Source organism: Urocampus carinirostris, chromosome 7 (assembly GCF_059441175.1).
Source record: "Urocampus carinirostris isolate Australia breed hairy pipefish chromosome 7, RoL_Ucar_1.0, whole genome shotgun sequence".
Taxonomy (NCBI): Eukaryota; Metazoa; Chordata; class Actinopteri; order Syngnathiformes; family Syngnathidae; genus Urocampus; species Urocampus carinirostris.
In genome coordinates this window covers 13,308,493-13,323,901 of record NC_142355.1, presented here as the reverse complement: position 1 = coordinate 13,323,901, position 15,409 = coordinate 13,308,493, and the positions used below count along the sequence as shown (strand labels likewise).

The 15,409-nt window shown below is 39.0% G+C and overlaps 1 protein-coding gene across 1 annotated transcript in view; it reads left to right on the top strand.

Moving 5' to 3' along the window:
- Positions 1 to 11,750, top strand: part of csnk2a2b (casein kinase 2, alpha prime polypeptide b) — a 31,809-nt gene extending 20,059 nt beyond the window's left edge. The window contains exons 10-12 of the mRNA XM_088339794.1: positions 3,258 to 3,406; positions 7,887 to 7,967; positions 11,129 to 11,750. Of these exons, the coding sequence (XP_088195920.1) occupies positions 3,258 to 3,406; positions 7,887 to 7,960 (223 nt within the window). The 3' untranslated portion in view covers positions 7,961 to 7,967; positions 11,129 to 11,750. The remainder of the gene's footprint in view (positions 1 to 3,257; positions 3,407 to 7,886; positions 7,968 to 11,128) is intronic.
- Positions 11,751 to 15,409: the final 3,659 nt, after the last annotated feature.

Below are 15,409 nucleotides of genomic sequence, written 5' to 3'. Positions count from 1 at the left end.
AGCTGAGAGCTACTTTTTGTTGCTAGTAAGTGCAAAGTTTGATATTCATTTATGAAGTAACAACCTACCATGTTATTACCGTAAATTCCGGACTAGAGAGCGCACCTGATTGTAAGCCGCACCCACCACATTTTAAGAAAATAACTGCTTTTGTACTTACACAAGCCGCACCTGTATATAAGCCGCGTGCACCCGACATTAAAACATGTAACACAATCACAAAAGTAACCCAAACCAGACTTTAAGTCCCGCGATTGTGTCTGAACATAGAGTACACAGTCCAATAACCACAACCGGCAAAATTAATGGAAAATAATACCGGTACTTAAGGTTTGATGCAGATCTGCAGAGTCCAGGTCCCGTTGAAAGTAATCCAAGGAAAAAAAGTCTATATTTCCAAAGGTAAGGGTGGGAAAAATATATATCCACTATTGTCCGCTGCGTCCAAAAACATGTCTCACCTTTACTCAGCTTCCCATCAGCCCCCGTTGTTTTCGCCCCTTCTTTTTGATTCGCCCGTGGAAAACATATCCAGAATAAGTCTCTAAAATAAATACATTACAATAATATACAGTTGCAAATACATATTATACATGGTTACACATATTTACAAAGAAAGACGGTACACCGAGAGAGTTTTCAAAGCTTTAATAATAATAATAATATACCTTTCATCCCAAACCGTGACTGTGACAAGTAGCAACACGCTACTAGGAACACGCTCGCAAAACAGTAAATGGGTCTGTTAAAAAAATATATCATACTTGTAAAAATCACGGTGGACTATCCTCATCTTCCTCCTTATAACTGACACCATCAAAGTCATCTTCCTCAACATCAGAAGGAAAATTTTTCATAAAGACGTCGTCCCAGGCTCCCTTATTCCAAAACACGCTAGCAACACGCTCGCAAAGTAAAGTTTACGTGCAATAGCTCTGTTTCCTTCTTCATCGGATTGCCCGATTGCTTTTAGCTTGAAAGCTGCGTCATGTGCCTTTATTTTTGCAATTTGCATGATGAGGGTAAGTTTACGCTAATTTAATTTGTGCACAAGCTAAGAAGTTGCAGTCTTCCTCGGCGCATATATTCCAGCGGTCTAAATCTTACCATTTGTACTCGAGCGCCGCTGGCGGCCGTTAGAAGAATTACAAAAATTGGCCGCATCACTGAATAAGCCGCAGGGTTGAACGTTTGGGAAAAAAGTAGCGGCTTATAGTCCGGAATTTACGGTACTATGTTTTTACTATGTTATTGCCAGGTTAATTATTGGAAGTAGGGTTAGACTCCAACCAATAAAAAAAACATTTTACTAGAAAATCACTAACCCAGCACTTTACCCAATTATCAGTGTTCTGCTGGAGTCTCACAAGAAAGGACGCTTCTCAAACTTGCTCTGGAATTTTCCATTTTTCACTCCCTTGTGCTATCGCTTTGGATTTCTGGATATCTCTGAGTTCTATTTTTTTTCTTCTTGCTGTGGTTTTTTTTTTAATCAGAAAATTCCCATTTGTCTCAGGTATAACACAATATATTGTTGTTAGAGCGTAAGAAGAATATTCCGGTATACCGTGAATCAATCAAAGTGATCATTTTTAAATTAATTAACAAATGATTGTTATAATGATGCAAGATATGATGATTTGTTTATATGATTTTTGGAAGAAGTGTACAAAGATATTTTGGGACCGGGACTCAAGTAAGCTTTTGGCTCTTTCGGTAATTTGTTCATTTATGATGTGTTGTGTAGTTCAACATGTTTGAAAAAGAAAAAAACAAATGAAAAATACAAATACGGTTGAGCTTTTTTCAGAACACTTCTGTGGGCACCTCAGCTGTTTTAGGGGGCACCCTGGTGCCTGCGGGTGCCACTTTGGAGACCCCTGCTTTGTTGAATAGCATTCAGAAAATTCTAATGGAGCCACGCTTTTATTGAATAATTTTCCGATTCATTGACTTGACAATCAATTACGAATCCAGTAAAAAAAAAAAAAAACCCACACGGATCTAAATACACAATTAAGTCAATAATTAAGCAGTTAAACAAAATGGAAATTGGAATGTGATGGATTTTCTGAAGTGTTGGAAAACGTGGCGGCTGCATTGTAAGTAAAAATAGCAATTGAGAGAGATACATAAGCCTCACCTAGAGCGAGCTGACATATTTGTAATCTTGCTGCTACAGGTACCTGAAATTGTTTTTGCCTAATAATTGTTACGTAGTAAGTATTCTTCTGTTCTTTTTTAGCACTCTTTCGGTGTCGTGACAAAACAAAGCGTCATCCATTGGCCAAATAATTTGTGCTGTCCTTTCAAGCCAGTGGTCGCAACCTTTTCTGTTCCATGGATTGGTTTAATGTCTGACGATATTCTTGAATTCCGGCCCATTAGATAGATAGATAGATACTTTATTCATCCCCGAAGGGAAATTCACTTTTCCAGCAGCATCCCTGAGCTGAGAACAATCGAAAATAACACGGGAGCTGCTGGAGTGGCTGCCATTCGTGACGGCGCCGGAGAAACGATTCAATAATCACAATATTAAAAACCATAACGCAAATCCACTGTGCAATCACTATACCACTAGGGATCCAAACGACATAGGAAAAGGCATCACATTTGATCAGATCGCCATACTATTTTTACTCTATTATATTGTACAATGTTGTTTTGGCTGAACGATTTCCCATAATACTCCATTACAACTTTGTATAACGTGGCACCGTGAGTTCAAATATTGTAATGAAAGGATACAATCTAATGCCTTTTTATAGTCATTTACAATCCTAGTGGTTTAGCTTCAACACTCTCACATCCATGACCCTGGTTCGATTTCCGTTGCATCTAATGCTAAGCAAATGTGGTCAATTATATTTTTTGTCTCCTCAATCATTGCTCAATTACGGTGATATATTGCTCTAAGACAGCAGTATAACGTGCACCCGAACTAAAAATGAGGGGTGACGGATAAATGAGGAACAAGCAAAAAAAATTAGGAAAAAAGGCAGACTTTTTTTATTTTTGTGCTGTCCAGTACCAAACGATCCACAGCCCGGTACCGGTCCGTAGCCAGTTGTTGCCGACCTCTGCTTTAAACCACAGATTTCCTGAAATGAGGAATTTGTCAAATGTGAAGATCACAAAGACATTACAATAGACCTTCTTTAAAATTACTGCAATCTTCGAATAAAAATCTGGTGTGAAAGCTGCAGCACCAGTCATTGAATAAAGAAAATCTTGTCTTAATCGATTTGTTGCAGACAGAGCAGGAAACGCTGGGAGCAGTTTGTGCAGACGGAGAACCAGCACTTAGTGAGTCCCGAGGCCTTGGACCTTCTGGACAAGCTGCTTCGTTACGACCACCAACAGAGACTGACAGCCACAGAGGCCATGGAACATCCTTATTTTTGTAAGTAAAACACAACAGTGCAGCAGAAACTGTGTCCATACTGCAGCCTCGGGGGCATTTGCAGCCCACCAACAGATATTCAGTGACTCACAGCTTTTTAATGAAAAGTGGGCTGTATACACTTTACAGTTTGAGGTTAAATAAGCCTGGACTTCTGTCTTTCAGGCCTAAGAGTTGCTTTGGCTTCGCCCACATAATTAGGGGCTTTTATCGGAAATGGAAGTCTTCTGTCAAGGCACAATAAATCATTGATAAAGGAGCTGTACGGAATTTACAACTCTTTCTAGTATCACTCAGCTCATTAATGATGTCCACGCCAGTACATGGATTTCTTAGAAGTTCTTAAATAAACTCCCTTTTACCACTATTTTGGGGTTGGGCTTTGTATTTGAACTATATTTGGAGCTGGACTTTTTTCCTTTGATCATTTGAATGCTACACTAACAAATACAGTGGGACCTCGCTTCTTCGCGGTTCCACGTTATCGGGTTCAGAGCTTCGCGGGTCTAAAAAATAATAATAATAAATATATATATATATATATATATATATATATATATATTTTTTTTTTTTTTAAGCATTTTTGAAAGGGTATCGCTACTTCGCAGATTTTCACTTTTCGCGGGTTGTTTTGGTCCCCATTAACCGGGTCTAAAAAATAATAATAATAAAAAAATAATTTAAAAAAATATTATTATTATTATTTTCAAGCATTTTTGAAGGGGCGTCGCTTCTACGCAGATTTTCACTTTTCGCGGGTGGTTTTGGTCCCCATTAACCACGATAACCGAGGGATTACTGTATAAACAAAATAAAAACCTGCAGGGCGGAGCATTATATCACTCTTTATTACTCCCACCACCCCCCATTCCTCTTACCTAATCCTAATATGTTCCACACCGGACACCTTTGCCAAAAGTAAGATGAAAGCTGATGGACCAAGTGGAAAATAAAGCAAGAGCTGATGTTGGATTTTACTGTCAGTGTCGGGCATGGTTTTAAAATGAGGTGTGCACGGTGTTTTGCGATAAAAGTTGGATTAAATCAGGGGTGTCAAACATGCGGCCCGGGGGCCAGATCAGGCCCGTTAAGGGATTGAATCCGGCCCGCGAGACAACGCTCAGAGAAGCGAATGAGAAAAACGAGCTGCAGGTCTAAATATGTCCACTTGATGTTGCCAAAGCCAGGTGCGTCTCACAAAGACGGTGTACTTGAATCTATTTCTCTCTCTCTCTCTCTCTCTCTCTCTCTCTCTCTCTCTCTCTCTCTCTCTCTCTCTCTCTCTCTCTCTCTCTCTCTCTCTCTCTCTCTCTCTCTCTCTCTCTCTCTCTCTCTCTCTCTCTCTCTCTCTCTCTCTCTCTCTCTCTCTCTCTCTCTCTCTCTCTCTCTCTCTCTCTCTCTCTCTCTCTCTCTCTCTCTCTCTCTCTCTCTCTCTCTCTCTCTCTTTCTGTGTCTCTTTCTCTCTCTGTGTCTTTTTACCTTCTTTTGCTCTCTATTCCATTTTTCCTTTTCTCTCTTTTGCTCTCTCCTGCTTTCCCCTTCTCTCCTCCCATTTTCTTTCTCTCCCTCTCTTTTCTCTCCTTCCCTCTTTCTCTCTTTCTATTCACCTTTAGATATCATTCTTTCTCTCTCTTTCTTTCCCCCTCTCTCACTTTTTGTCTTTATATCTTTTTTGTTTCCCACATTCTCTCTCCCTCTCTCTTTCTCCCTTTCTCTTTCATTGTGCCACCCTCTCCCTTTTTCTCTCCTTCACTTTGTCTTATTTCTTTCTCTCTTTTTCTTTCTCCCTCTCTCTTCTCTCTCTTTCTCCCTTTCTCTTTCATTGTGCCACCCTCTCTCTTTTTCTCTCCTTCACTTTGTCTTATTTCTTTCTCTCTTTTTCTTTCTCCCTTTTTGTTTCTCTCTAATATTCTAGTCCGGCCCCCGAAAGAACCTTTGTTCTATCGTGTGGCCCCCGAGGTAAAATGAGTTTGACACCCCTGGATTAAATACTAGTGAAGAAGGGGTGTTTTGCCTCTGAGATGCGGTTGGGCCATTGTAACCCCCGGACTTGAGTGGTAATTATTCGAACTCTTGGCTGTCATAAATGTATGTTGCCCAAAACCTTTGTTATAAAAAAAAAATGGAATACTCGCTGCGTTTTGTATCTTTGTGAACCTGGATATATATATATATGATATGCACAGGGCTCTGTAGCATATTTATCTAGTTTCAAAAAATAGTCTAAGTATATGAGGAAGCCAAATGTAATTGTCTTAGATGTCCACTAGAGGGGACATCACGCCTATTTCATTTTCAATATTCTCAAGGCCGCTATTCTTATACAGACACAGCCCTACTTACGAACGAGATATTTTCCGGATGATCATCTGTAAGTTGATTTTGTTTGTAAATTGCTCCAGTGCTATATTTTGTAAGGAATGTATGTTTAAGGTTTATTTAAGTATGTTTAAGGCTTGCAAAAGTAACCTGTATTATTTTGTACAAACGTTTCATAAAATAATATGCTCTATTAAGATAAATAAAGTTGAGTTAAACTTATTTTTGGAAGATGAGATTCAACAGTTACCATGGTAAAAAGTGGCGGAAAGCATTCTTACCGTTTTCTCAACCGCATCAAGCTTTCTTATTCTACTCTTATTTCAAATGAAATGGCTCGCCTCTTTTTTACACTTTACACCAACCATATTGAATGGATGCATGAGATATTAAACAACAAAAATGTCAAAGTTCTTAGCGAGCTGGAGATAGTATAGACATAGTATAGATTGTATAGAATGTTTACACACGAACTAGGAAGAGGAAGCGGCTATTTTTTTCTTCGGGGTGAATGTCTCACAACGTCACCACACGCCGGTAGCAGCGGAAAGAAGCACGACAGTACTGTCCTGTACTCAGAAAATGGCTGCACACAATTCAAAATCTAACTTGGGGAGAAATGTCCAAACATTTTTCGATATCCCGGATAAATGTTTGTATGTACAATTTTACGTAAGTCGAATGGTCATAAGTAGGGGAGCGTCTGTATGTCAATTCATAGGCTGTTGATTTGACGATGGAATAACTGATTCGCTCTAGAAAAACACACACTGATAGATATAACGCAGTTTATAGTTTATTGATAATAATAATAATAATAATAATTTCCTTTGTATTGTCATTCTTTGTAACAATGTACATAGAACGAAATGTCGATACACCTGACCCGTTGTAGCGAGCCGATGCAGCCGCAGCCAACAGAGGGCGCCGCCATATTACCAATTAGGTATTAGTCGGCCGAGGCGCGAACCAGCGACCTCCCAGTCTCAAAGCGGGCACACTACCATCTAGGCTACTAATTCAGCAAGTTTCTATTCTACAGTTATATGTAGAATTGGAATTAGAAAATACCTTTATTGTCATTGTTAGAACATGGGTTGAATATATTGTGACAATAAAATTGGACGTGGCACTCCAGTTCCACATGTAGAAATGTGAATGTGCGTATGGATTGGGAAGAATGAAAAAGCCTTAGAGAACAGGGAGGAAAGCAATGACGATCAAAATTTCGGGTTCATACAGGCACACCCAATTTAACCAGATCGAGTGCACCAAACAGTATTTATTCTTCTTGTGTAGTGACACTTTTTCGATGAGCAGTCCACTGGTCACTAGAGTTTTGCTTCGTTCCACAGTTTGGGTGTCTCACAGGGAGAGGAACAGTTGGTTTCATAGTTCATGGCACTTCCTTTTTATTTGTAGAAGTAAAAAGTCTTGCGCGGTCCTTTTCTGATGTCCTGTCCGTAGCAGGGTTGCCATTTTTAGCAAAGGACACTACTCTACAGCAATTTTCCCTCTAAGCTGCGCGCGTGCGCAATCGCGCACTGCCCGCACAATCGCGCACTGCCCGCACATCAAGAAAAACAGGGAAAAAGAAGAAAAAGTTTGTGTTGCATTCAAATAATTTCCAATTATACCAAGTCAATCTTGTTGCCAACATTGTACTTCCACTAAACAATGTGATTAAATACAGTTGTGTATCGTGCAACCGACTAAATAAGCCCCCCCAAATTTTAGTATTATGCGACAAAAGATACCAGGAAAAAAATGAAATGGAAATCTTGTGAAAGAATTGTTGTAAAAACAAATGACGTTTGTAGGCCGTACAACCTTTGCAATCATACATTAGTCAATTCATTCAAAAGAGAACAATAATTTTGCATTGCCGGAAACTCAGCAAAATGTAACGTGATGTCAAGTTTTGGACATGTTTGATAATGACTTAGTTGCCACACTTGGGATTGCTGTTGCTCACCGTTGTTTCAAGCGTTGCTCTCCGACTTTCTGTGAACGCCCAGACCCGTGGAAAATTAGAGGGTACATTGCTCTACAGCATATTACGATTGTACCGTAATACAAAACTACATTAAGAATTGTTCAAAAAATGTGTCGGTGTGGAGGTTCAGGATACAGTAACGCTAACCACTGTACTTTCCGACAGACCCTGTTGTAAAGGAGCAGTCACTTTCAAATTCTGACAACATGGTTTCCAGTGGAAACACCACGACGCGATGAAACACAGGTATGTACATAAAAGACTGCCCAGCAATGTAGAAACGCTCATCTATATTTAAAATATTCTATTATACAACGAAACCAAAAGCCTCAAGCATTTAACAGGTAAAAGTGCTGTACTTAATAAAGGTTTTTTTTTTGCATTTACTCTCAAATTATAATCTTAAAAACTATGTTACTGCTATTTTGCACTTTTGATCCAAAACACGATGGACTTCAGATTATATTTTGTCACCATCATATGGGTGTTATTGGAAAACAAAAATGTGGCGTGAAACAAAAATTCCGAAATAAAAGTTCTGTACGTTATGAACTTTTCTTAAAATATGATGAATATAACAAAACAAGGAACAATAAATATATAATAAAATTGATTTTACCTTCCTTTAGCATATCAAGAAGTCCAACATTGTCAGCAATAGAAAGCATTTTTCTCTGCCTTTTGGTGTTTGGTGGGTTTATATATAGAGAGTAGAGTAGATTTTAAGCCCAAACCTGAACCAAAATTCGGGTTGGACCTAAAATGTCAATAATTACTTCGGGTTCGGGTTGGCCCGGGTTTCTCTTTCGCTGCCTTTTTTTTGCTTACCCACCCTTTATTGCTCTTAGTTTTTTATTCTCTATGTAGAGGATCCACGCGCACGCTAGATTCCGTTTTATGCAGCGGACAGCAATGTACTCTAATCAATTTTATAGACACTTACTAGGAAATTTTAGGACTTTTTCTTCCAAGACAAAAAATAATTTGGAAGCACTGCCATAATGAATATGTGAGCGTAGTGCAAAGGAAGGGGATGGGGGTGGGTTGCATATGTTATCCGTTTGTTGATCACTTCAAATTGTGTATGCCGTATAACAATTTTTATATGAGACAATTTAATTAAAAAAACAACTATCTCGTCTTGCCCATTTCAGCTCTAATTCGGATCGTCTGTCTCTGGTAGCATACAACAACGTCATCGTGGATTGTTGATATTGTCGTGGTATTTTACGTAGTCTGTCTTGCTCTAGTATATAGATGCTGCTTTGTGTTTGTAAGGTTTATTATTGCTTAATAAAGAGAATTTGAAATGATTAATAAGGGGCGCAATTGGTGACTGTTCACGGAATGAGTTCGAGAGACTAATTATCATTTATAAGCACTTCCTGTACAACTTAAACTTACTATAACTTTACATAAATTTACACACAACAATTTTACATTTATTTTTTTCCGTGTAAGCAGGATTTGCCCGGATACTTGAAAAGTCTTAAAGAGCATTGAATTCATAATTCTAAAAATAAGGCCTTAATTGGTATTGAAATGTCGTAAATTCAATTTTAAAGGTCTTAAAAATGTAAACACGAAGATATAGTAATAATTATCAATTTTCCACATCCAGGAGGTCAGTTTTTTAAAAGCATGTGTTTTTATGATGCTACACTCAAACTTGGTCCTGAATATAGCAGTATTATGGTTTTTCAAAACAGTTTTACACTGGACCAAAAAGTATTTTTCATGCATTATGATAAAAATGCTTCATAATTGTTGCTGCAAAGTTATTTGGAATTAGTTATCTGCCAAGTAGTGAGTGTAAGCATCATTTTTATTTAATGTTTTTGTTATATTTGTTTCAATTGTCTTTTTTTGTTGACTTGGTCTTAGATTTGATTTCAAAAGGCATCAAAAAAAGTTTTGAATTTAACTTGCCTGAAGTTGAAGGAACCCTGCCTAAGGGCCCGGTCACACAGCCGTTTGCGTCTGTATCGCGGGTAAACCTTTTTGCGTTTTTTTTTTTGCCCGTGGTTGCCCGCGATGGAAAATGCGCAAAATTGGCCAACCCGCTGTTCATCGGTGGTATGCCCGTAAAACAGACGCCGGCGACTGTTCCGCTTCCTCATCGCGTCATTTCCGCGTCATTTTCTCGTGTGGACCACGGGTATAAAAGCTGCCGAGCCGGCGTTATGCTGAGAAATGCATCCTTGCCGAGATTTGCATCCCCTCGCTACTACAACCACTTTTACCTCGTTTTATCTCACTTTTATAACACTTTTAGGGAATTTAATGGCGAACATATAACCAAAACCACTTCGTCTTGCATTTGTTGAGAATGTAATACAACTTAAACCATTCCGTCTTTGTATTTGTTGTGAATGTAATCGAACGGTAATGCACGCCGTATACAAATCACTTTTGAGCAGGTAACATGTTTATTTTGCCTTTTTCTATTCAAATCGCTCGTATTGAAACTGTTATGCACTCTACCGTAAAGCTTATTTCTACATAATAAGCTTTACGGTAGAGTGCATAACAGTTCTCAAAAGTGATTTGTATACGGTGTCAGTCCCGTGAAGATCAAGATTTCAAGCTATGGCACCGAAGAAGCCAATATGTTATTATTGTAATAGTTTTTCATTTTTATTTTATTATCTTGTTATGAAATGAAAAGAAATTTCAAGAAATAAAAATGGATTAAGACGAGGTCACTACGGTGACGGGGATCCATGTTCACCCCTTGACGTCTCGAGCACAACTGACGTGTGCTCGGCAAATCGCGCTGTATATACGCGGAGAAAGGCGTTTGACCGTCACACGCGTAACACGCTAATTTCACGTAATAACACCGCGATACAGGCGCAGAACATGCTATGACCGTGCTCCAACCACGATTACCCGCTGAAATTTCGCGTCCTACCCACGTGTAACCACGCCCAGGCCGCGGCCAGAGCACGTCGTTCCGCGTCATTTCTGCGTCATTACCTCGTGTGCCGCCCGCGGTTAACACGTGGTCTAAAGTTTTGAGCAGCGCAAAACTTTTTCGCTGTGAATTTCTGACCGCGTGTAAAGCACTGCTGTCTATATGGCGATCTCAAAGCGTCCAACATCGTCTGCTTCACGGGCAGAAATTTCTGGCCGTGATTCAGCCTCGATACGCCCGTGAAAGGCTTGGTGACCGGGCCCTAAGTTTGCTTGCGCAAGCTGGACAAGTTGGTAGTGGCGGTGAGCAGACTCTAGTGGTAGACTGTGAGACTGCTCGTGACCTGGATTTTCCTTCGTATTGTTGTAAATGACTTATACTCTGAAATTCTGGTGCTCTGATGAAGGGGTACCAATGTACAATCACGATACGTTTTTCACTCATTGTGCCACCTTTCTTTTTTCCCTTTGTCTTTCCTCTTTGTCCACAGCGAATAGGAAGAAGGATGTTTGTTACCTCAACTTTGTCCGCGGTTGTGACAGTATCTTCGGCAAGTGTACAGTGACAATGGATCAAAGTAACTCTGACCAGTTATACACTCACAGAAATCTGCATACACAAACACGCACACATACAATCCACACAATGCAAGCAGGTATACATACACCCTCCCTCTCTGTATGAGTGTGATTGGCCCATTCTGGTGTCCTGTCCAGCAGCCCGACCAATGAGTTTGAAGCCGCTCACTTCCCCACCCCGCCCACGTCCCTCTCATATACAAGGACAAACTTTAAAGACCGATTCCCTCTCCATGCCTCCATCCTTCCTTTTTATCGCCCTTTCTCTTTGTTTGCATCAGCATGGAAGATGGACAGGAGTGTGATCCTGCGCAAGTCCCCAAAAGCAGTCAAGAACCTGTCCCCCGAAACTCGTTTATCCCCAAAATCCCAATCATCCGTGCACCCCGATCCTCTGTCAGCCCTCCTTGCCATGTTTTCCCCCTGACAGACAAACGTCTTAGCACTACTCCAGTTCTGAAAGTGGCATGGTGGACTCTCTAGCTAGAATGATAATAATATTAATGAAAAATAAATGATTTTTATTTAGATGAATTTTGCCTCTCTGAGTCTCTTGTCGTGATTTTTTGGGGACACTGGAATGTAAATGACACTCAATACTGAACGTAAAAGTCCATTGTGTATTATTCAGCGCCTCCTAGTGGTAAAAGCACTCAGTTCGTTAAAAAAAGCAATATATATTTTAATAATTATCTTTAACCTTGTTCGAAAATGTCACAACTAGAATTACTATCAACTACTTCAATTATTTTGTTTGTTTTAATGCATAGAAGGTAAGTACCGTATTTTCCGCACTATAAGGCGCACCTAAAAGTCTAAATTTTTTTCAAAAGCTGACCATGCGCCTTATAACACAGTGCGCCTTATATATGGCTCAATATTAAATTCGCAAGGTCTCGCAACTACGAGAAACAGCCGCCGACTCCATTTTTCGCGCTGTGCATACTGGGAAATATTAAACAATGATTCTCTTTCATACGTGCATTTGTATAAAAAAAATGGCTCCTGTTAAGAGACCCGCGTACAACGCCGAGTTTAAACTCAAGGCGATCAGTCACGCAGCACAACACGGCAATAGAGCGGCAGCGAGAGAGTTAAACATAAATGAATCGATGGTACGAAAGTGGAGAAAGGATGAAGATAAGCTCCGCCAAGTAAGGAAAACTCAACAAAGTTTCCGTGGCAATAAAGCAAGATGATGAAGAGATGGTCAATTCGAACACTGCAGAAAAAGAATTCGAGGGATTCGTCGATGAGGAGCTTATAGAGTGATCTTTGTTTTTCTTTTGTGTGTTTACGTTTTACATTTTACAGTTATTATGTTATTGCTTTATTGTTATTGTTTTGCACTTGTTGTTTTTGCACATTACGAGTGTCACTTTATTGCGATTGCACTAACGTTTCATTTAAAATAACAGTATCAGACGTTTTTTTTTTTGCGTGTTGACTAAATGGAGGAAAAGTAAAATGATATGCCTTGATGTTGTTCAAAGATGTGTCACGAAAATGCTTTACCTCAGAGAAAATAATAAAACGGCTGTTTATTTATTTTGGGAGTGAATTGAGTTGTGGAAAGCTTGTTTGTTAACAATAAAGTTTGACCTTTTTGAATGTTTTGTTGACATTCCCTTTAGCGTGGCAACATCTAGAGGTTGCATAACGTAACTACATTCTCTACTGTAGTCAAGTCAAGTCACATTTATTTACCGTAAATAGCCCTTAATCACAAAAATGTCTCGAAGGACTGCACAGGATTACAATTACAAAATTGCACAATTACCTGATCTTAAACCAGCATGCACTTATAGCGCCTTATAATGGGGTGTGTCTTATGTATGGCAAAAGTTTTAAAATATATCATTCATTGAAGGTGCGCCTTATAACACGGTGCGCCATATAGTGCGGAAAATACGGTAGGTCTCAGTTATTCATACAGGATACTTGAAAACCTTGAAAATGCTTGTATAGTAATGTTGTGTTTTCAAGGTTTAAAAAGTGCTTCATTAATGGGTGAAGTGCTTGAAATTGTTGCCATGGTTCCTAGCAGTCCTAAATCAATAGCATTAAATGAAAGAAAATAAATTATGTCTGCTTAAAAATGAGGCTGACACGCCTGCTCTGGTGGATTTGCATTTCTTTTTTATAAATAACAATTTTTTCAGTTTTCATCATCTACTTAAGTTTAGAGCAGTTTTATTATTACCCCCAATCTTAACATAGGTTTTCTGGGGGTTCAACAACTTTGCTGGAGAGCATTTGGAGAGGAAAACATTGAAAACATGCATATATTTTGGCTGTGTCCAAAATACAACATGACTGGGACAAATTGTGGTATGGGGATTCCCAAAGCATTCAAGGTGCTCTGTTCGGGGGATCTAACAGTAGAAATATTAAGTAAAAAGATGAATAACTTGTAAAAATTATAACCGCTAGAACAGGGGTGGCGAACACGTGACTCTAGAGCCGAATGCGGCTCTTTGCCTCATCATATTTTCTATATACTGTGGCTCTTTACCTTGTTTCATGTTTAGTTTTGGTGTGCATTGAGAGTGGACAGTCTCCTTGAAATCAACACAAGAACAATACTTGTTGTATTGTAAGGAGAGGACTGTGTTATGGGAAATAATATATTTTAATTGTGTGTGTGTTTGTGTGTGTCTGTCTGTCATGGCAGGTCAGTGCATGGGGTGGCTCTTTGACTCTCACAGTTAGAAATTTCGACTCTTTGTATCAAACTTTTTCGCCACCCCTGCGCTAGAATATAGTATAAAAAGTGCAACCAGCCGTAAAACAGTGGGTGTGCACTGCAATGATCTTTCATCCATCCATTATCTGCACCGCTTATCCCCAGTAGGGTCGCGGGGGGCGCTGGAGCCCATCCGGGCAGTGGGCAGGGGACACCCTGAATTGGTTGCCAGCCAGTCGCAGGACACTCAGAGACAGACAACTCACTCGCTCATTCACACCTAGGACAATTAACCTGACATGCATGTTTTTGGAATGTGGGAGGAAACCCACGCAAGCACATGCAGACTCCAGAACCTACCTCAGAACTGTGCCGCACACACGCTAACCACTGCGCTGCTGTGCTGCCCCCCACTGCAATGTTATCTTGTTTTATTTATTTTATTTTTTCCCTTTTTTGTTTTTGGTTGTATGTTAAATTAGGGGGGGAGAGCACATTAAAAATTAAGTTACAATTTTTTATAGCAAATTATGAAACACGCATGGTCTATGAAAACGTATAATTTAAAAAAGTATCAATTGTATTTTTTTCTTCTAGCGGACTATATGTGCTCAGCTTGTGTTATTTTTTGTTAGTTTTCAAGAAAAACAACATATGAACATAGTGTAACCTGAACAATAGGTTAAAACAGTGTTTTTTTCAACCTTTTTGAGCCAGGGCATGTTTTTTACATTGGAAAAATTTTGCGGCACACCACTAACCAAAAATGTTATAAAATGACACTGAACAGCATGTTTGATTACAATATAATTTATAATACCTCCAGTTTTTACAGCGCAGACACTTGACAATGACATACTAAATGTTTTATTAAATTAGTTTTAAATTTTAAAAAGTGACATTGGATAATTTCTCACGGCACACTAGTGCGTCGCACCACAGTGGTTGAAAATCACTGGGTTAAAATATACTAAAATCTAAAATTTCAGCAAAATTATTAACGAAATTGATTTATCTGTATTACCTTCTGACACGATTACCACAAATGGTGAGAATTTTAGCAACATGATGATAAAATATTTTGACAATATACACATAAAAGCATTGCTGGAAAATAATTTCGAAACATTTTTGACAGACAATGTGCCTTCAGATTTTTTTTATTAAAAAGTGTCCTTTGGTTTAAACAAGGTTGAAAAGCAACAACCTATCTGAATAAATTCCAAAATTCCAACTTATTTTTCTTTCCACAAAATGTATTAGATTTCTTTCCCTTACATTTTAAACTTTACTCTCAGTCATTACTCTAAATTAGAGTTACAATTTGGAATTTTTAAGCATATTTTGGGCCTCATTCTGATTTGTTGAACAATTTGGTTTTGTACGGTTCATCAACTGTTACTTGTGGGTATCACCAGTAAGTGAACATAAGACCAAAGTATCGAGTTTTCCGAAAAACGGAACCAGATCTTCGCCTTCGTTTTCTACAACGTGAGCGCTTGCTCAC